Source organism: Toxotes jaculatrix, chromosome 24 (assembly GCF_017976425.1).
Source record: "Toxotes jaculatrix isolate fToxJac2 chromosome 24, fToxJac2.pri, whole genome shotgun sequence".
Taxonomy (NCBI): domain Eukaryota; kingdom Metazoa; phylum Chordata; class Actinopteri; family Toxotidae; genus Toxotes; species Toxotes jaculatrix.
In genome coordinates, this window is record NC_054417.1 from 5758046 (window position 1) to 5779841 (window position 21796).

General features: G+C 41.6%; 2 protein-coding genes and 4 non-coding genes across 6 annotated transcripts; 1 reads left to right on the forward strand and 5 right to left on the reverse strand.

Moving 5' to 3' along the window:
* Nucleotides 1-203: 203 nt before the first annotated feature.
* On the reverse strand, nucleotides 204-274 carry trnag-gcc. The gene has a single exon. It is a non-coding gene; the product is annotated as a tRNA-Gly (tRNA).
* A 528-nt stretch (nucleotides 275-802) lies between these two features.
* trnag-gcc lies at nucleotides 803-873 on the reverse strand. The gene has a single exon. It is a non-coding gene; the product is annotated as a tRNA-Gly (tRNA).
* Nucleotides 874-1110: 237 nt separating this feature from the next.
* trnak-cuu lies at nucleotides 1111-1183 on the reverse strand. The gene has a single exon. It is a non-coding gene; the product is annotated as a tRNA-Lys (tRNA).
* A 303-nt stretch (nucleotides 1184-1486) lies between these two features.
* trnam-cau lies at nucleotides 1487-1559 on the reverse strand. Its single transcript has one exon. It is a non-coding gene; the product is annotated as a tRNA-Met (tRNA).
* A 625-nt stretch (nucleotides 1560-2184) lies between these two features.
* Nucleotides 2185-18347, reverse strand: LOC121178170 (N-chimaerin). The gene is made up of 15 exons (XM_041032703.1): nucleotides 18313-18347; nucleotides 17863-17960; nucleotides 16234-16272; nucleotides 15989-16044; nucleotides 13900-13931; nucleotides 13682-13795; nucleotides 12143-12269; nucleotides 11542-11703; nucleotides 7547-7624; nucleotides 6836-6920; nucleotides 6226-6399; nucleotides 5644-5721; nucleotides 5327-5464; nucleotides 4932-5037; nucleotides 2185-4792 (listed from the first exon to the last, which is right to left on the reverse strand). Exons 2-15 carry the CDS (start codon nucleotides 17879-17881, stop codon nucleotides 4621-4623), a joined length of 1380 nt encoding a protein of 459 aa, XP_040888637.1. The 5' UTR covers nucleotides 17882-17960; nucleotides 18313-18347; the 3' UTR covers nucleotides 2185-4620.
* A 1799-nt stretch (nucleotides 18348-20146) lies between these two features.
* n6amt1 (N-6 adenine-specific DNA methyltransferase 1) lies at nucleotides 20147-21719 on the forward strand. The gene is made up of 6 exons (XM_041032530.1): nucleotides 20147-20385; nucleotides 20635-20721; nucleotides 20846-20936; nucleotides 21022-21105; nucleotides 21180-21321; nucleotides 21396-21719. Exons 1-6 carry the CDS (start codon nucleotides 20249-20251, stop codon nucleotides 21506-21508), a joined length of 654 nt encoding a protein of 217 aa, XP_040888464.1. The 5' UTR covers nucleotides 20147-20248; the 3' UTR covers nucleotides 21509-21719.
* Nucleotides 21720-21796: the final 77 nt, after the last annotated feature.

Genomic DNA, 21796 nt, shown 5'->3' on the forward strand with positions numbered 1-21796 from the left:
TACGGGGCAGGGCTTGACTCTGGGGAGGGGATGCACAAGGGATGCACAAGAATTCCAATGCACATGTACTGCAGTGTATCTGTGCAAATGGCAAATAAAACTCTATTCTATATTCTATTCTATTGCAATTTTGAAATTTTTCTGTAACAAGCCATATGGACAGGAGACAATTTTCTATCAAAACAGTCATCTAGAAAACAACGTGCATTGGCCGGGAATCGAACCCGGGCCTCCCGCGTGGCAGGCGAGAATTCTACCACTGAACCACCAATGCTCACATGAACATTTTGCAAAAGCATGTGTTGCATTCTCTAACCCAGCATGGGTGCACTTGATTTGTACAACTCTAGTTGTCTGTTTTTACTAGCAAAATAGTGTCCCCGCCGGTCACGCGGGCGGGTATACCCGAGGCTACAGTGTCATCAATTACCAACAGCAAAGCCAAAATGGATCAAAATTACAGTAAGTTTAAGCCACTTGAACAGAGTTAATATACATCATTTGACAAATATGCATCTTCCGACTTCAAAAAATACACACATTTGCAAAAGCATGTGTTTCATTCTCTAACCCAGCATGGGTGCACTTGATTTGTACAACTCTAGTTGTCTGTTTTTACTAGCAAAATGGGTCACGCGGGCGGGGATACCCGAGGCTACAGTGTCATCAATTACCAACAGCAAAGCCAAAATGGATCAAAATTACAGTAAGTTTAAGCCACTTGAACAGAGTTAATATACATCATTTGACAAATATGCATCTTCCGACTTCAAAAAATACACACATTTGCAAAAGCATTTGCTGCATTGGCCGGGAATCGAACCCGGGCCTCCCGCGTGGCAGGCGAGAATTCTACCACTGAACCACCAATGCTCACAAGATACAATTCACATGCGTTTATTTAAGTTGAAGCAACCTTTAGGACAACGCACTTGCTCTTTTATAGATATGTCTAACACATGCCTAAACATGACAATATTTTGACTTCAGCAGAGTCCGATGTTAACTTGATCATTACAGATCAACATACTAAAACCTTAGTCAAACACTAACCACCAATGAATCAAGAAAGGAGTATAAAGGGGGAGGGGAAAAAAAAATAAACATGTGCGCCCAACGTGGGGCTCGAACCCACGACCCTGAGATTAAGAGTCTCATGCTCTACCGACTGAGCTAGCCGGGCTGAAAATAACAAGAAAAATCATGTGTTTTTAAGATGTCCTGTAGCTGTGGCTTCATTTCTCCATTCTTTCAGTTTGCTACTTGCTAACTTGAGGACTCTGTTTTTGAGCGGTTTATTTCGTAAAACGAGAAAGATTTTATTGTTTATTGAACTGTTTATTTCTTGGAAATAGAATGTAAAAGATTTTATGCAAACTACTAAAAGGAAAAATCTGGCTCTAGCAAAGGTTGCACTGAATTACAAAAGATGCATTTTACTTACGCCGGACTTGGTGCCACAAAACAAAATGAATGATAAAACACATGCCCCGTGTGAGGCTCGAACTCACGACCTTCAGATTATGAGACTGACGCGCTGCCTACTGCGCCAACGAGGCATATAACACACGTTCCCAGGTTGTCTTTAAATAGGCACTACAAGTATCAGTATGCACTTCGAAGATATCTACAATTATATCATCAAGGCGCCTCAAACAAGCGCATCTTGGACGTGTAAACGATATCAACTGATTACCTCAAATGTCCTTAAGGAAAGGAAAAACAACAACAACAAAAAAAACCACGAAACACACAGCACAATTGGCTGACACAAACACAAGCTAAATACAGCGTCTTCCCCTCACTGACCACCAGGGGGGGCAGACTGCTTGGTACTCCCACTGGACAACCAAGCTACTTTATTATAATTTAGGCCTCTAAAAATAATTCAAATAACGCAATCTGATCAGATCACTGCTGACATATGTAATCTATGATCTATCAATCTATGGTTCACAGATAGATGCTGTTTGATTTTAAGGTGCCATAAGACATTATAGTACCTTCAATGGATCAATAAAAGTAAGGAAATGAAGTAAAGAGTTGGTTTTCAAGCACACTCTCATGGGAGTGTGTGTAAAGCAGGAAATATTTCCAGAATGAATTTAGACATCGCAAACGCAAAGTCATATTTAATAATTTAATTTCACCATGCAGAAACCATATAGAAAATATTTTACAGCAACGAAAATATTAAAAAAGTACAATTCATGATGCCCCAAAAAAAAAGGTGTCACAGATCACTGAAGGTTAACAAGTTGTAATGGGGTTAGTCTGGTGATAGCACACGGTTAAACCAGCAAGGTTACAGTTCACCCTGGAAGGAATGAACAACAGAAAGTCAACAAAACAATAACAAAGTAAGGAAAGTAAAGAACCGGTGAAAAACCAAAACATAATCACCATCTGTTAGAAAATGCTGTTGTCACTTTATATTCCACCCAACCCAGCATGGGTGCACTTGATTTTCACAACTGTAGTTCTGTCTTTTATTAGCAAAATGGGTTTTGAAGTCAGGTGGGTCGTCACTGCTGTGCAAATGAAACACATTAGTTAATCAGTGACCCCCGACAGAAATGGGGGCAGAAATGAACAAAGAGGATGTTTGGCCTGTGTGTTAGTTGAGGTGGGGGGTCCATGCTGAAGGCATCTGTTCTACACCTCCAGCCTTTCAAATGGCACTAGTTTCAATATAAGAAAAAGAAAAGAAAAACAACTCCAACTGGCCTTCTTCACCCATGTGTAAGCATTATTATTTCTCACAATTTCACAGTTATATTAAATGTTTGTAGATGGACATGAAACATTTCAGTGGAGTGACAATATGGCCTCACTCTCAACCAGCACGCTGAGGAAGGGAAGCACCAACACCACTTTGATTGCAAACACTAATGCTGAGTAATTAACATTATGAGCCTTTGTTTTATTGAACTTTGCTTTAATTTGTGTTCAGAGCCACCACTGTTTGCTCTGGTGCATCCCCACTATGAGTCTTTGAATTATCCCACTCAGGCCAACAAAGAAGACAAGCCTTGATTTTATTATTAGTGTGTAGAATTGCAAGCCTCTGGGCAAGCCATCAAGAATTTCAATTAGTATTTTGAGCGCAAAATCTGCTTCATAACACTGCTTAATTACAATACTGCTTTATCAAAAAGACAAACCAAAGCAAAAACAACATAAAGCACTGTTTCACATATTCACATTTCAAGTCACTTATGTTTCCCTCTCTTCACTATCTGCCACTGCTGTAATGTATGACAGCTAAAGCTGCCTGAAATTTCTGGTGCAATTTTGTAAATCTGGTGATGGTGAACTAGAACAGGCAGAATTTTCAGAGGAAAACTTCTATTTGCTCACTGCTTAAATTTTCCCAAGCGTTCCCTTTTAATTGACTGCATGACACTGAATTTTAAGTGTCATTTTGCAAGAGGTTTTCACCTTCAGAGGCAAAGCAGGCAGGTGGAGAAGTGAGAGAACACAGGGTTGGTTCAGAGAAAGTGAAAAAAAAATGTTAGCATTTCATTTACAGCTCCATCACCGGGTGTAATTACACAGCTTCAAAACTGGAAAACATTTCTTCAACAAAAGTTTATAATACAACATGGAACAGGGTGAGTGGAACATTGGTTTTCTATGTTAGCAACTCAAAAACTACTATGTTGTTAGTGTAGGATCACTGTATACTTACACATCAGTCAATGGAGCAGAAGAGGAAGCTGTAAAAAAAAGGAAAAGTTTAAAAAAAAAAAAAAGGAATGAAAACACAATAGGTCCAAGTCACTTAAGTTCCATTGAGAGGAATGAGTGCGCATTATGGGTGAGTGATTCGCTTTTTCCATTCATTCTTTCATTCATTCATCCAGCTGTCAGCTGTTATGACATCAGTGCTGCTTCTTCTCTTGAGGAGGATTAAATGGACACCTTGACACCGTGGGCAAAAAAGTAAACACTATAAAACATTGGTCATTACATTTATTAGCTGATTTTCTGCCTCCGCCCCACCAGCAAGACTTAAAATAAGAAAATGTCAAGGTACCCATTTAAGAAAGAGAAGATATTAACATGAAGATGGATCACACAGTGTTTCCCCGACATGAACAAAGTAGTGTTGTTGAAATCTCACTGTTCTCTTTTTTCCCAGTTCATAAAGAAAGATAACAATTGTTCATTTCTACTGACTAAGGCTGGCAAATTGTCCTTCCCAGGACATAGCGTTCCAGTAATTCATTTTTATACAGATACAACATTACAAATTTTAGAAGCTTCAAGTTTTTGATAAAGTTTGACTAAAGTTTTGCTAATGTTTTACATCAAAATGTAGGGAAACACTGCATCCCTCCATCTACTTCTTCCCTCAAAGCCATTACATGCTTTGAGATTCTCCTTCTTTGCAAACAGCCTCCTCCTTCATTGCTCCTCTTCTTCACACAGAAACAGGTAGTGTCCATTTTGTCTAGCAAGACAAAAGTCATATATAACTTGTTTCTCCTTCATTTTCTAGTCAAAAGCTTTTTCCTTCCTTTCTTTCACGAGAGGAAAAAGCATACTGTATGAGCATCTCCCCAGTCTCTCTGTCCTTCCTCTCCTCCTTCAAAGAATAATTTCCCTCCCTTCCTCTCAGAACAACACATCTTCGTTGGTAATGAGCGTTTCCACCACCAGTCTCTGGTATCTGATGTCGTTGAGCGCCGTCATGGCGTCCAGCTCGGGGGCCCTCATCAGCGTCGGGCCGAAGACGATGCCCAGGTTCTCGCTAGACATGAGGTTCTCTTTCTCATACTGGGTCACCCTGGACGGAGAGTGTACAACAAGTACAAAAACATCAAGATCAAGGAATCAAACCCTTGTAATTAAGCCAAATAATATCATTCACATCTATGCAACTAAACGTATGTGAGCAGGCGAAATCACAGCTAGTGTATTCAAACCTCTTGAGGTGACCCATGAGGTATCGCAGTGTCTCGCAGTGAGCTGGCGGCAGCAGCTTCAAGGCCTCATGGAGAGACTCCAGACGTTTTTCTGGGTCTGTAATCTCTGTAATACACACACACACACACAGACACACAAAATATACCACTGAATAAAAGCGAGCTCTAAACAAAGGCAAGCCTACGCCTGAGACACACTTAGATATTGGATCGTTATATAATAAAATATAAAGATAAACGCATCACAAAATACATTTCACACGTATTTCACAGATTTATAACATATGCAGGATACATAGTGTGACTGTTGCCAAGTGTCTTCAAAGCTAATCTTGGCAGCTGAACTGTTCCTCCATTCATTCTTGTCTCTTACATAATAAGGTACAAAGACCTACTTGCGGTTTCTATGAAGCGTGGGTAGGCATCATACGTGATGAGGGGGATAGGCAGCTCTCTGAAGTAGAGCTTGAGGGCTCCAGTGATGATGTTGATGTCCTCGTAAGCACTTGAGGAGATGTCGGCTTTTTCTCCATCTAAAGAGGAAAACAAAAACAACTTCATCAGTTACTTTCTGTGAAAAGGAAAAGATCTCTCTTCAAAGAAGTTCTCTGGAGGACTGAACTGAACATGAAGGTTTTGTTAAAAGTGGAAACCAGCTGTTTAGATAACTGGTGCAAAAGGGTCAAAAGAAACAACAGCGGTCGACACTCACCTCTGTCAAAGGCCAGCTTGACATCTTCAATCAGCTCACTGAAGCCTGATATTCTGTACAAACCCTCTGACTGAAGACCTGGGGACAGACAAGGAGAGTTGAAGGGACACCATCAATTGTAGTGTGATTAAATATTTCTCTTAGAGCTGAAACAGGTTTATTTATTGGCTACAGAAGGCAGACAGAGTCAGGGCGGGTGAGGGGTGTATTCAGCTGTCTCTCCCGTCCCAGTCAAGTTCAATCACTTCAAGTCAGGTGTCTTTATTGATTTCACATATTAGTTTCACTCAGGTCTTGAATCGTAGTCAATAAAATCCTGTCTGCAGCAGCTCCCCTGTGACCACTCAGGGCCCATGGGGGAGTAACTGGAGCTCTCCCAGTCTATACACACACACACACACACACACACAGCTGCACTGATTCTGCTGGTGTACATCACACCATTGAGAGGGTGGGCTGACACACACACAGACACACGTCTTGAATACATATGCCAGCCTCGTGGGTGTTTTAGGCTGCAGCAAACAATACATTATATAATCACTGACTCACACACACACACATCCGATGTCCCTCTCTCACCTCTAGCCTCGATTTCCTGTATGCACATATCAACCACCATGGGCCTCTTGGTGTTGTGGGCTTTGACCAGCGTGGTCAGGTCACAGCTGTACACCTTCTTGACGTGCCGCAGGTCCGGCTGGCAGTCGTTTGGCACGACCTTGGAGCACTGCTTATGGACATTCAACCCACAGTCTGACGGAGAGAAAAAGACAGAGGTTGTTTTACATCACTTTATCCATAAAGGTCTGATACTGTGAGCACAGTAACTAGATTGGTTGGTGGAAGTTGCAGTTAAACGTAGGCGTTTCAGAGGCACAGTTCATCACCCACACACACAGTAATAATCACACTGACAGTCTGTTCTTTGGCACCAAATTGAATCTTTTAACATTTAAAATCCATGATACACTGCGGATGAGTCAACAGCAGAAGTGACTAACTTTAGCCTGCTGTCCCATTTTTGAGTCACGGTTTCAGAGAGAGGAGGTGCAACATGTCAAACATAGCGGAGGAGGCAAAACGGAGCAGAAACTGAATCTTTTATGGCATCGACGGCGTGCAGTAAGTCAAAAATCAGTGATAGAGTGCTTTATACACTGATGTGCGTGTGAAAAAGAGGACGTGTTACCTGCACACTTGACTCCCTGAGCGATGAGACCCCACATGAAGTTGGCACAGTACTCACACCAGTGGGGGCCTCTGAATGTATGAACCTGGTATAACAGATGGAGACAGAGAAAATGGGAAATTTAATGTAAAAAAAAAAAAAAGGAAATTCATCCTAAAATTCACAACAAACATTAAAGTGAACACATTAGTTAAATGTGCCAAAAGGGCATATCTGACCAGGTTAACTAATACCTGAACACCAGTGTTAACAGGCACTGACAAAAGAATGATGGAGACACAATAGAAGTGCTGACAGGGCACTTCATTTCATAAATTGGTTCTATAAAATAAAATGCTAATGACCTCCAGCACATCACAGTGCTCTTAGTGTGTGTGTGTCTGTCAGTGTGTGTTCATCTACATTTCCCTTGAGCTCAGTACACTGTGGTTCTGACCTTTGTGCTCTTTACTAATGGCTGCTTGTAATATGGAAATCTGGGAATGTGAGGCGTTAAACAAAGGCTGAACACTGGAAATGTAAATGTAGAAATTAGTGTTTCTGTGTGTTCATGTGTGTGTGTGTGTGTGTGTGTGTACACTCTGTGCTCTCGGAGGTAAATTTGAATAAGACCCCACGAGCTGAATCAGCAACTCTGGCATCTCTCTACACACACACACACACACACACACATAAACAGGAGAGGACTGAGGCAGGGGAGCACTGTCTCACCTTGAAGTTGTGGACCTTCTCGTACTTGGGCGCCAAGTCGCTCTCCCTCAGGGTGGCCCGCCGCACCAGTGATGTGAGCTGCGAAAGGGCAAAAGATCTGATTGGTTGCCAGAAGGTGGAAGCAGGGGAGGTGGGTTTAGAGGGGGCCGGAGCCCGGTTGAGATGGGTCCCCGAGCCCGTGCTGGGGTCTGATGTGCTGACGGACACTGGCAGGGAGGGAATTGAACCAGCGCTGACATTTAAACCGAGAGCAGTGGTAAACAAAGACCCCTTCTGACTTGTTTCCTTCTCGGCTCGCCTGCGTGATTGCTTTTTACCTCTTTTAACGATATACGACTCTCGGCTCGGCATTGTGGGACCTGTAAATTCTGGAGCAGAGGTTTAAATCAAATGCTGGCTTTGAGACCAAAATCTGAATCCCATTAATGAATACAGTGAGCCAATCAGCTCGCCAACGAATTTGAAATGTGAAAAAAATGAAATACTCTTATATTGTGTTAAAAATGACGAAAAAAGCCCAGAATAATTAATAAAAACAGGAACAAGTAAATATGGCACAACAACTGGACTCTCAGATCACGTCAAAGCTGCATCTGACAACAACATCCCAAACCAAGGAGCCAACACGGGACCAATCCTGCCGTCTTAGTACCACAAAGATCAGCCAATCAGATTAGCTCTGCACACTGACGGGGCTGGATGGTGCAATTCCAGTTCATAACAAAAAACAAAAGCCAGTCAGCCTCATAATTAATCTGTCTGGAGATACAGAAAAAAAATGCCACAAAAAGTTCAGAGAATATCATTCAAGAAATCTTTGCTTCCTGGAAGGTGTTCCTGGAAAATCCCTCAAACCGGACTGATGCGGCAGAATGAGCATTCCCGTCTCTCTGTCTCGTGTAGGTGAGCGCTTCAGCCCACATGGCTCAGTGTGTGCGTTAATCTGCTTTCCCTCTACACACGCACCAGCAGAACCAGCAGAGGAGGGAGGGATAGAGGCGGAGAGAGAAAGAGGAGGAGGGTGGGGACGAGGAGGGGGGGCTGAGCTACGGAGCAGTTATGGATGAATTTAACAGGTCACATTGAGAGGAGAAACAGCCAATCAGAATGCGGAGATTCTTGTTGTTCGCCACCAATTCTGCCACCTCAATTGTCCCAGGAGAGAGAGAGAGAGAGAGAGAAAGAGAGGGAGTGAAAGAATGAGCTGAGAATCAAGCTGTTATTTTATTCATTCGTTCACACTTTTTGTTCCTGTTTCCCTCCATCCTTTTGTCATTCTACCTCTACCATCCATCTGTTTTTCTGCTGATGTTTCCCCAGTTTCTCTAATACTTTACATACCAATGTAAACAAGCAACTGCTACAGTCTGCTTTGTGTGTGTGTTTCTTCGTCGAAATATGAATATGCACAATACCGTGTCCTTACATGGCTCTTGAATCAAAAGCCCTGCTCATCCGTTATTTTAAATCTTACAAGTAACCTTATGAAAAAACAGTTTAAGGCTAAATTTTCACTTAAGAAGTGCACTTTAGAGGTTTCTGGTTAAGTACTGCCTCTGGTGTGAGTATGTTTGGACCTGCCTTCTTTGACATTTTTGGGCTAACTGTCAACAAACAAGCACAGGGAATATATTAAACCCTGTTTCTCTGGGAGAGCTTTACGAGCTTTAAGCTATGTGTTTTGAGCTTTTACAGCAGTAATGCAAATATTGTTTTGGGACATCTTAAGAAGATATCACTAAAACAAAGGGAATTAAATTGAATCTTTAGCCACAGAAAGCCAACCACGTATCCAAATTCACCAATCCTCAGCTCATATACAGAACAGTGAATATGTATGACTGGTCATGGTTTTTTAATGACTGTTTTCGTTGCATACATGGGAATGGCAGGGTTCAGGGTGCTGCGTGGCTAACAAAAGAGCACCTGGATTACAGACAGACCTAGAAATAAAGACAAATAATAACCGAAAAAGAAGGGGGGGGGGGGGGGGGGGGGGGGGCTTGTTATATTTAAAAAGCTCATGCAACAATGGGACCCTTATATTTCTTAATATAATTTTATTGTGAGATCACATATTATGTTTGCTGTATTCTCTGTCAGATCAAAGGTGGATTAAAACCTAATTCCTGCAATCTCCTCTCACTGCCATCTCTCCTGTCACCGTCCAGTGAATTCAATCTCATAACAAGGCCTTAAAAATTAATTTTTAAAAAGTCATCAGCGGGACCATGTTTTTATCACCCCCACAGGGGCAGTAAAACTGCATTTAACCCACAATGAACGCTGATTAGCTGTATGAACATATGAAATATGTATTTCTTGTATGTTTGACTTCCCTGCAGAGAGACACCTCTGGTCTCAATGTCACAGCCGTACTGCTTTGTCTGCAAATCCACCCAATTATGAAAGCACACACGTACACAGGACCACCCCCATTACACACACACACACACACACACACATACAGAGACACACTGAGACACACACACACACACACACACATACACAGACACACTGAGACACACATACCCACACGGACAGTGATGTATGAGGTGCAGTATAGGTGGTCATGCACTGCAGGTCATACAAGGCCTCAGGAGGCTCAACACTGGTGTAGCACATAAACGCATTGCACACACTATACCTGCTTTGTTATGAGCATGTTGGTGTGTGTTTTGTGTGAAAAGTCTCCATTGTAACTGAGCCGTATTACATTTTGTGAGTTTGCATACACAAGTCTGAGGGTTTTGCAGCAGTTGCCTGAATTTATCTGCATCTCCCGCCTAGTTTTCGGGCACAAACACCCAGCTGCAGAACTGAAATTTACATTAAATGTCGCCTGGTGATTAGCATCTGTGTTAGCTCCATCAGCTACATCTTTAGAAAAAGTCAAAGAGTAAAAACTAAACTCACACAAACCCTAAATTACCTCACAGCTGAACGGAAAATAACGAACCAACAACAAACTCTGTTCTTGAACACTTAGTATACAGCTTTTGGGAGATAGCAGGTTTCTGCAGGCAAACTGATGTTATGTAATTTTACTGCAGAGCCCTTGGCTTGAGGCCATCTCTCCTCTGCATCCATCCTCCTCCTCCTTATCCTTCTCCTTCCTTCACCATGTTCCTTACTCTCAGCCTTCCATCCTGGTACAGCACACACACAAACTTTCCTTACCTTTGCTCTAATTTTAACTCTCTGCAGTTTTTTAACATTTCAGCTTCAAAATCAACTCTAATGTTTATATACATTACATTTAGATTTAATTTTTGAATACGTTTTGCCACATTCTGGAAATATTATGATGGTATATATGCTAACATTTGCTGCATTATGATTTATGAAACCTTAATTTATGCAGGTAAGGTCCAGTGATTATTCAGAGGTATTTTGCATACTGCCCACAGCATAAATCCACGCATCTTCCACTTGCATGTTACCGATTCCTTTTTCTGCTGAACTGAAACAAAAATTCACAACATTTTGTGCTTATGTCTTCTACACTCAGGTGCATCCTCCAGCTCTGTCCTCCCCCTCAACCCTCAGTCATCAGTTCATCCTAAAAATCTTCTCAGTTCATTTACATTTTCAACGGTTCATTTCTGTATTTGTACTGCTCTCAAGAATGATCACCCACTAATTTGAAAACTTATACTTAAGGGGAAAAAATTAGCAGGACACCCGTCTGAGAGAGCTGATGAATGATTTGTCTGACCTTTTAATGGTACATTTTAAGGCTATTTCAGACTCTGGTTTCCTGAGAGGAATATTCTTTGGTCTTTGGCCAATACTCTGCGTCAACACTACTCCATTTCTTCTTCAAACCAACTGCCCCCAAAACCCCAAGTATCCAGGTAAGTTTGCCAAAAACTTACTGTTAAATTGGTGGGTGCTTGAATGAGTAAGAAAATGTGTCAGCTTTTGTATTTTGGAACTAAACGATGACAATTTTCCAAAGTTCATTGTTGAATTTCAAAACTGATTGTCCTTACCCTCTCCTCTGCGTTGCGATCGTCTTTGGCTGGAGCAGGTCCATCCGGGGCCTCGGGGCTGTGTGGCAGGTGTTTCTTCAAGGTGGGCTCCTGGTTCAGGGTGGTGTAGCCCACGTGTTCATAGATGGGGTTTATGGTCATCTTAGCGATGTACTCCGCTGCCTGACAGAAGACAGGGTAACTTTAAACATGCCATATGATGCCACCTCACCAAGGAGGAGCTGAATAGATGAATAAACACTTAATGGGGAGCATGTGCTCATAAAAAAGTGCAAGATGTCCTTTCTTCAGCGGTTTTTAAAGAATCTGGGGATTCATATGATTAAGTAAACAAACTGTGATCAAGGTATTATGTGAGTCAAGCAGGCTGATTATTTACTTGGCAAATATGGGATAAAAGCTCAAACATTTAAATGCTGCCATTATGGTAAGCAAGCATCCATAATCAGAATTTACATTCAGGGATTATGACTCATCTGTGTCCTCATCAGTGTGTCTGTCTTTGCTGTGCTGTTCTCTGATTCTACCTGCGACTTTCACAAAGAGAAAGACAAAAAGTGCTGATTTAAATGTGGAACCTGCTTGTTACTGAGACACACACCTTTGTCTCAATATAGAGCGTGATGAGGCCGTCTGTGACCAGGTCGTGGATGGACTCGAACCTCTTCTCTCCCACAAAGTGCTTCCCATCATGGTAGAGACGGAAGTTTCTCGTCTGGTTCCCAAACCTGGGACGTGATGGAGGAGGAAGGGTTTAAAAAAAAAAACAAAAAAACAAAAAACAAGGCAACATTCATTCCCCCTTTATTTTTTCATGTAGCTGGGGGATGGTTTACCAGCAGATGTGTCCTAAAAGTTTAAGTCAAACCAGTGAGAGGCTACCACACTGTCTGGGAGAGTCAATACATTCAGTCCTCAGTTTTAAACTTATTTTTTTGATATAAAACATAATCAAGATGACTGGACTGTGTGGTTTGAGGTCCCATGTGTAGACATGAAGCTTGAGCCATCATCGTGAACAAATGAGACTTTTATTTTTTTTGCATTATATCTCTCCTTTCTCTTATGAATGTAAACTACAGTCACAACCATGCAGAACAATCACCTTCTTTTTATAAGACAACGCAGGGTTGAAAAAATGGCACAGACTCTGTGATAGACGGACCCTGAACTGGGCCAACACATTATCTGCTCCTCAGTGGATCACAATGACACCACCGCGAGATAAAACAGCTCCATTAGATCATTAACCCAAAATCCAACCTTTCCTTTTCTGCCAACCCAGACTGGGACCCTAGTTTATGAAGGGGTATTTATGGAATGTAATTATAACCACGGGGATGGAGGAGACAGTGAAAGAGAGAGAAACTTGTCCAGGTGGAAGAATGACATGACTATGAATAGAACAGACTGACCCAAAACTAAATTCAAATTAAGCCACGCACCCATTTAAAAGTGTGACACCTACTCTGAGAAAATGATCGCTCACATTCAAGTAAAACTGACTACTGATATAAAATAAAGTTTTCTGCTTACAAGGTAACTAGGCCAAGGGAACAGAGAGGCATTCAGGATACAGAAAGCATATTACCAACACTCCACCACACCACTGAAGTGCCTCTGAGGAAGACACAGAATTAGCACCCATGATGATGATGACTCCTAAACCTGACCAATGAACATCTGGTCGTCACATTCACTATCACTCTCTCACTTTCCCGGCTCCTCATGAGGAGAGGCTCTCTGGAAGGTGGTGTGTGGAGCCATGTGAGTTTAGACATGAGCAGCTTAAAGCTTGACTGCTGCCTTTACTGACGGGATAAAACCCTCACACCTCACAACACCTGGGGCCTGCACGCTCGACCAGACATGCTCAGCATTCACACAGCTTCTCCTTCTCTGGCAGAAACAGACAAAGTGTTAGATGTGAAACAACGGCTGCTGTGTGGTCTCCGGGGATTCACACAAAGAGAAGAAGCGGGGCACATATAGAGTTTTCCAAATAAAACATGTCAAAATGCCAGTTTTTCTCGTAATGGTTCCCTCTTGCATTGAAATGGTCCAGAAATTAAGCCTATACATATCCAATGGCACCACTGAGTCTCCCCTAAATTAGCCAAACACAGAGACACAAACAGACCTGAGAGCCAGGGTGTATGTGCCCGGCTGCCTCTGACTCTCTCTGATGAGGTAGCTGCCTTCGGCCTGACTCAGTAACTGGTCGGCCTCTTCTCTTGAGATCATCCCATGGTACCTGGACGAGACAGGAGCAAAACATTAGGTTTTTGAATACATAAGAAACAGAACATCAAATTAAAGGAAGTAAATGACAGATTAGTAAATGACTGATGAACTTACTCTCTCCCATAGTATTTAGGTCGGTTGTCCACCTGCAGGGAAAAGAAAAACAAAATAATAACACATACACACACAAACACAATATAGTGTGTAAAATGCCTCTGGCTCCGAGATTCTACAAACTCTGTGCTCTTGCTGAATATTTTCCCAGACTTTGGCAACAATTTCGGAACTTGAATGTAAACCTTGCTTGGCACACGGTGTGCGTCTGAGTGCGTGAGTGTGTGGGCGCAGAGAATATTGCACGAGTCAGATAAAAAGCTGAACATTGTGTTGTTCTCAACAAAACTGCTGTCGAGCCAATAAATCAACAAAGACCCAACAAACAGCTGTGAATATTAATTTGGATGCTGTGTGTGTGTGTGTGTGTGTGTGTGGTGTATGTGAGGTACAGGAGCAGTCCATTTTTCACATATTTGTCATAATATAGCCATTACTGGCCACCGGGTAATATTTCTCAGCTTTAATCTTACAAATTTCAGCAGGTAATAAATGTAATAAAACGTGGTGAAAGTCAGAGAGAAAGTTGAGCTGGTACAGAGGCAATCAGGCCGGTTTATGGGCAGAGAGGAGGTATGCCCCCCCCCCTCCGTTATCAGCCATGCACGTGCACCTCTGGACACCTACCAAAACTGCTCTGAGGCCTGTCAGTAAGCCATGCATGGAGCGGACAGACTAATACCCATTACTAATGCTCAACAGACATCCCTGACTGCACTCTACTGAGTGCTGAGCTGGAGGGAAATAAGTGTTTGAAAGAAGAACACATTTTCACTCTCCCACTGCATCTTCAGTGTATTTTGAATGGAATGATGAAATAAATTGGTGCATGGTGAAATGAGTGCACCGCAGAACCTGGAAGCAAACAAAGGTTTTTTTTTATCACGATAATTCCAATAAAATAAAATAACAAATCATATTACTTCTGTATTTATCTCAGGGCTGCAAATAACAGTTGTTTTTATAATCGATTCATCTTTTGGAATTTTTTTTCCAGATAAAAATGCCAATTGCAATTTTCTTCAGCCCATGGAAATGTTGTCTTATTGCTCATTTTGTCTGACCAACAGTCCAAAAGCAAAATATATTCAATTTAACAACGAGTGCAATGTTTTATTTAAAAATAATGTAGTGTAACCCAATTAAAGGGCAATCTTTGTACTCATTTCTGCCACCGTGTCACCCTGACACACCACAAATTAAAAAGTACCAGCCACAGATAATTGCTTATTGGTGCATCATTAAATCACATATGTCTGAACTCCCAGCAGACAACATGATGCTGGTGGTGATGGGGGGGGGCTCCTCCACCCCGTCTGTCTGCCAGTCTGCTGCTTTTAAATGGGTCAGCACCGACTACCTGACCAGGCCAGGGCATCAAAACCAACAGCTGTTCATTTAGCATCTACACATAAACACACATTGTACCATCCAACAGGCCCTAACAGGACTGTCATTTACAGATTAACACACACACAAACACCAGATGCACAATCCCTCATCTTTAATCCCCATTGGTTTCCCCCAAACCTTGTTGCCCCTGCCACACACACATCTGGTGGTTGCCTCTCCTATTGACAGATGTGCTGGTGCATGCCATTTAGTGGACATCAGCAACATCTCATACCACCTGAGCGCCCTAGGCTAGGACCCAGCCCCCCACCACGACCCTCAAAGGAAAAGAGGTACAGCTAATGGATGAATGAATTAACATAAGTTTTAATAAGTGATATTAAATCGCCTTTAATAATACTAAACGTACTTTTACCAGAATAACATCGTGTGCTGTGAGTAACACTGCTAGATCAAGGCTGTAGATGGTTTAACAGATGCTTTCACTGAACACAATGGATTAGTGAACTACAGCAAAAACAATCAGCCCTGCTATAAGCCGAGTCAGCGATTACGGTCTCTGAGGAGGTATACTGAAAAATAGCAGAATGGATTGTTGTTACAGGAAGTCAGCAAGCCTGGGCAATGCCTCGTGTTTATACAGTTGATTTATTTATGCTACTTCGATGCAATATCACACAGATCAGATCAACACTGGATTTCTTAATAAAAACACGATCAGTGAATGTGCTCTCACCTCACAGGTGCAGGTGACTCTGCGTGGATGAGGTGCCTCCTGCTGGAGCTGGTACACTGAAGCAGAAAACAACACAATTCATCAGCAACAAGCCCATTACCTCCATAAAGAATTACTCAGGAAAAGGAATGACAGCATGAAAATCCAAATCACATGATACTGTCAAGGAAATAACAGTAAAGTTTAAATAGATTACGTTCAGGATAAAAACACAATGTTTCACAAAATGTTCCACTGATACTTACGGTAAGACTTCCACACCGGTGGCCTGTATTCATCATGATCTGAGAACAGAACAACAATGGATTCAACAGCTGCAATGTTACTTAAACTTAATTTCCTTTGCTACAGTGCCCCCAAGTGGAGAAAAGTCTGTTCACTCTGACATCAAGAGATGTGAAGTCAAGGCTCTCAACTTTATTTTCTTTAGTTTGTGTGCATTTAACTTTTGATGTCGACTGATGGATGATGTGTTTTTAACAATAAAAACTGCATTGAGCACAAATGTGGCTAAATAAATAAATACATTCACTCTGAAGAATAAAAAGCTGTGAAACATTTATTTATATTGTGTGGCAGAGAGGACAGCTTATGAACGATCTATCTGTGCGATGTTTATCTTCCTTTTGCTGTTGCATCCTCAGGCAGGCCTGCTTGCTTTAAATTAAATGTAGATGGATACCACAACAACATCAATATTAGACTGAGAGCAACTCAAACGGAACGATTTTTGCCCCAGGCGCTCATTTGGAGTTTGGCTGAACTCTACAGTAGCTGCTGAACATTTCCACTCAGAATCTTTCACTGTGATCACAGTGAAATCCTTTAAGGAACCAATTACGATTTTGTGCTGTATGCATTTATTAAACGACTCAAGGTGGCTCCCTAGTGTGATGCAAATGTGCTTTTTCACATTATTGCTGCATTTACAATATCTAATACTATTTTAAAAGTAATAATTTGATTTATCGGGATATACTGACATTTTAGCATTTGAAAGTGTAGTAGTACAAAGCATCAATACTGTGTTTCCATTCTTTCTCTGCTGTAAGTTGCCTAATGTCTCCTTCTTCCAAACTAAATAAAATGCAATAAAAACTGCAATTTAGCAATAAATGTCTGAAGTCATTCCTAAACTAAAAGACCAACTAGAGCTAACACAATTTCTTTCCTCCTACCTCTTAAAACAACAAGAAATAGAGTTATTATGTAACAGAGATGATCATTTTAAGCCTCTGGCCTGAAATCTTGCAGATTCAGGAATACACTGTCTTCCATCTTCTCTGCATGCATAAAACTAACAGCCCGTTTCCTGTCTTGGTGTACTCTGTGCTCACTCTACAAGCCTTATCTATTCAACACCCGTCATCCCAGTATCCTGTCTTCAAAATAACTCCAAAACCTCCCCCGGTCAAAGTCTCATCCTCCTTCTCAAGGCAACAAAGCCTCACAGATAGACACACTAATAAGAAACCAGACATAACATATGGACTGTTGACAGTGTCTGCAACAGTTCTGAAGAACTGCATGCACAGTTGTGATGCACTGGTGTTTCACTTGAGCATTTCTATTTTTGTAAGGCAGCAGAAGCATTAAGTTGCATAAAACAGAATTACTCGTACTCAAGTTGAACAGAAGCACTTCAAAATTGTACTTGGGTCCAGTATTGGAATAAATGGACCTCTGTAACAACTGAATCCACAGGATTTCTACTGACCTCTCCCAATTTTGACATGTATAACAGAGACATGATCATAGCAATTGATGGTTGTCTCCCACAACATTGGTCAATGGACAAATAAAATACACACACACACCATTTATACACTGATACTGGGGCACAATGGCCAATATCTGAGTGTGATGCTGCTTACCAAAGACATTTAGGGCCATCTTGATTCTCTCATATGATGATGAACAATTAACCAGCAGATCCAAATTTCCAGCAAAACGGACCCGCTCAGTTTAAATCCTGAAAGAGAACACACACACACACACACACACACACACACAAAACATCCGAATAAGGTCAAGCAATTGAACCGCTGGCTGTGATGAGCTAACCTGATCGAAATGAAAACAGCTGAGTAACGATAAACAATAAATGATCCAGCTCACATTATAAGAGAGCTAACGTTAGCGGATTCGCTCATCCTTACTTCAGCTGGCAGGCTGAACCGAGGATAAAACGGAGTCGACTTGATATTGGAAAGAAAACATTTGCGCTATAATGCAACTAAGGTGCATCGACATCCACTTTATAACAAAATGAAATTACGCTTTTAAATTAATCTCACTGGAAGCTAATAATACGTAGTACTCACACTCACATCCATTCTGCATTGTGGTCGCCATCTTGCTGAGTCACGTGAGCACCCTCGCCCTCTCTCCGGTGTAGCCATGGCAACGGACATCCCTGTTTCCATTTGCAACGAAAAGCCAAGGTCGGCAATTCCCAATTTAAGTTGCGTTTTTTTTAGTATAATGTAATAAACTTAAGTTGTATTTTTACAATGCCAAAATGCCCTATATATTGGGTCTGTAGTCTGAAGTGTTGTCTTGTCTTTTCAAATCAAAGTAATGCAAATGAGCTTTTTGTGATTTAAACTGTTGTCCTCAGCAGAGTGTCTTTGTATTTCTGTCTGTGGACAGTATGTGTGAAAGCACAGTTGTCTAGAAGACAGTAAATCAGGATTTTGGGGGGTTGGCTTAGTCACTGTAAGCGTAAGTAACGAAAGACAATAACCAGCCTCTATTCAATTATTTATTCTCCCATCACCCCAAAAAGATGACAAATGTTAATTCTGGTCCCTTCCCCAGCTGGGCATCCACGTGCTCATTAGTTTTAAAGAAGGTTAATTGATTGAGGTTTTGCATATTGATATGCCAACTATGTTTGAACGCGGACTAGGCATCCGTCAAGGTAATAGTGCATAAACACATGCAAGAATGTTAGGGAAAAGTCAACGTTATAATTTTATTATTATTATTATTATTATTATTATTATTATTATTATTATTATTATTAGTGTTATGAGTATTATTTAGACCTGACTCCTTTATAAAGAGTGCAGGTTTTGTGAGTTGGGTGGGTCTGGGTGTAATCTACAAGGATACCACCAGATGTCAGTGTTGTTAAACTCATGTACAGTGGTGGAAAATAGTTTTCAGAGACCCTTAAAATTTTACACAATCTCAAATATTATCATGAAATATTTGCAGAATTTTTTTTTTTTTTTTTGTATTTCACAAGGTGTGACTGCATCACACACAAACCATCACAGACAGTGAGGTGACCAACCCCAGCAGCACTCATACATCCCCAAACCATGATACTGCCTCCACCATGCTTGACAGTAGTACATGCTGCCTTGCCAGTCAACAACTTGTGTTCTGTAGTTGGAACTGATTGTGTTGTTACATAACTGAATACCTCACACTCTCTGCTGCAGTTTGATCTTATCTTATGTCAATTAAATTATGTTGGGCAGGTTCTTCTTGTCACCTGTTTGATGTCTTTTAATGAGCTTTTATTTGTTTTGAGCTCTTTATTATGTGTGTAAAAGTCCAAATAAACTCTGCTGTGTTTCCTCTTTTGATATTTCTTACATCGGCCCACTCAGTGCCACACAAGACCAAATGAGTGTTACGGAGAGTGACACTTTGACTTTGACTGCAGTGATGGGCAAGTGAAGCCTCATGAAGCACTGAGGCTTTCCTAAGTTGTGCCGAAAAAGATTTAAAGCTTCAAGACTTCAGTGATGGTGCCATCTGGTGGACAACTGAAGCCATAGCAACCTCTAAAGAGCACAACTGAAGCACTGGCACTGTTTCAATCCCATGACAGCAAATAAAGTTCAGAAAAGTCTGTGTGGTCATTCCAATGTTTTGTTCATTCATACCAAATAATGATTATATCGTCGTTACAATAAAATATGCAGATATATTGAATCTGCCTTGTGTTATAAATCGTTATATATAACTGCATTTCATTATATATAACTACATTTCACTTTGCTGTTGCTATTAAGGACATATGAAAAGTGATTAACGTACCGGAAACATCCATTTACTGTTTACTAGAAAAATGCTCCACGACTGCGTCACTTCCGCTTTGTCCCTTTACGACAAAACTCTACGACAGTGTTGCAACTCTCTTACTCCACGGCGCTGGCCAGGGTCTGAAGCGGCGTTTACTGTACTTCACCTGGGCAAAAGCTACGGTAGCGAACCCAGGGAAGCTGCAGCCGTGAAGCCCACATGTCAACAGGTTATCCCACGCCGGTGTACTCCCACGCTGGACGGGGACACTTCCAGGATGTCTACGAGCCTGCAGAGGACTCTTTCCTCTTGATAGACGCTTTGGAGAAAGATGCACAGAGGCTGCAGCAGATGAGGTCACACACAGCTCACTTGTTTTTCCTATTACATAGTAATTATATTACCTGGAAATAACTAATGAATCTCATATACGTTTATATATATTGCAGTTTTTTTTATGTCTTCCGTTAAAATACTCTCTCAAACAATTTCAGATTTCTAAAAGCTTAGATTAAAAGGGAGGTTCACTGCCTTTTCACATCCAGACCACCCTAAATGTGATCTCTGGATCATTAAATCTGGCTGTTTCTCTTCACTGTTTCCAGCCCATGTGTGTGTCTAGAGGTCGGCAGTGGCTCTGGAGTTGTGTCCGCATTTCTGGCATCAGTGGTTGGACCTTCGGCTTTATACATGTGAGTGACACAATGCAACATTTTCCCCATGACCACCTCATAAAAAGGGATTCATTTACAAAAGTATGCGTCAAGAGACACTGGACATATTCTCATATTGACCATATGCATGCTTCTGTTTCAGTTGCACTGATGTGAATCCTTCAGCAGCACAGTGCACGCAAAAGACAGCTTCCTCCAACAATGTTTCACTGCAGCCTGTCATCACAGACCTGGTAAGACTTCATTCACATACTTTATGTAAAAAGATTCAAACATGAATAAAAATGCATGAATGCAGTTTTCTTGTCTTTCCTTAAGGTGGGGTGCCTTCTGCCCCGGCTGAGTGGAAAAGTGGATGTCCTCCTATTTAACCCTCCCTACGTGGTGACACCGTCGGAAGAGGTGGTTTGGCTGTGTTCAGCTGATGATCTAAAGGTCAAAGGTGTGGAGCTCGTTAACAACTGCTTTTCTTTCAGGTAGGTAGCAGAGGTATAGAGGCCGCCTGGGCTGGAGGGAAGCGAGGACGAGAGGTGACGGACAGATTTCTGCCCTTGGTGGCACGATTGCTGTCCAATAAAGGGCTCTTTTACCTCATTACCATCGTTGAGAATGATCCAGGTGGGTTTTGACACCTTTAAAATTATTTCAAAATCACAAGACAACAATTTCAACTACTTCCCTTTTCTCACTAGATGACATCATCCATTTGCTGCGAAAGCATGGCTTAAAGGGAGAGGCATGCTTGTCCGCAAGAGCTGGAAACGAGAGACTGTCCGTCCTGCGCTTCCACAAGACACAAACATGAACTGCCGCCAATAGATCCTGTGAAAGGATGAAAACAACTTGGAACTGAGTGGACAAATTCTGACGTAACCCAGAGTCGTGGCTTCTGCAAAGACCAGTGTTTACAGTGGAGCAAAACTGCACTCAGCATTTTCAGACTGTATGGAAAGATGTGCTGACATCCCTATGCTATACTGAGATATACCACAAAATGACTTCTTTCATTCAGCCATACATTTTTAATTAGGAAGTCATAGTTTCAGCTGTGCAGACATTCAGTATTTCACTATACTAAGGACAATCAGACCAA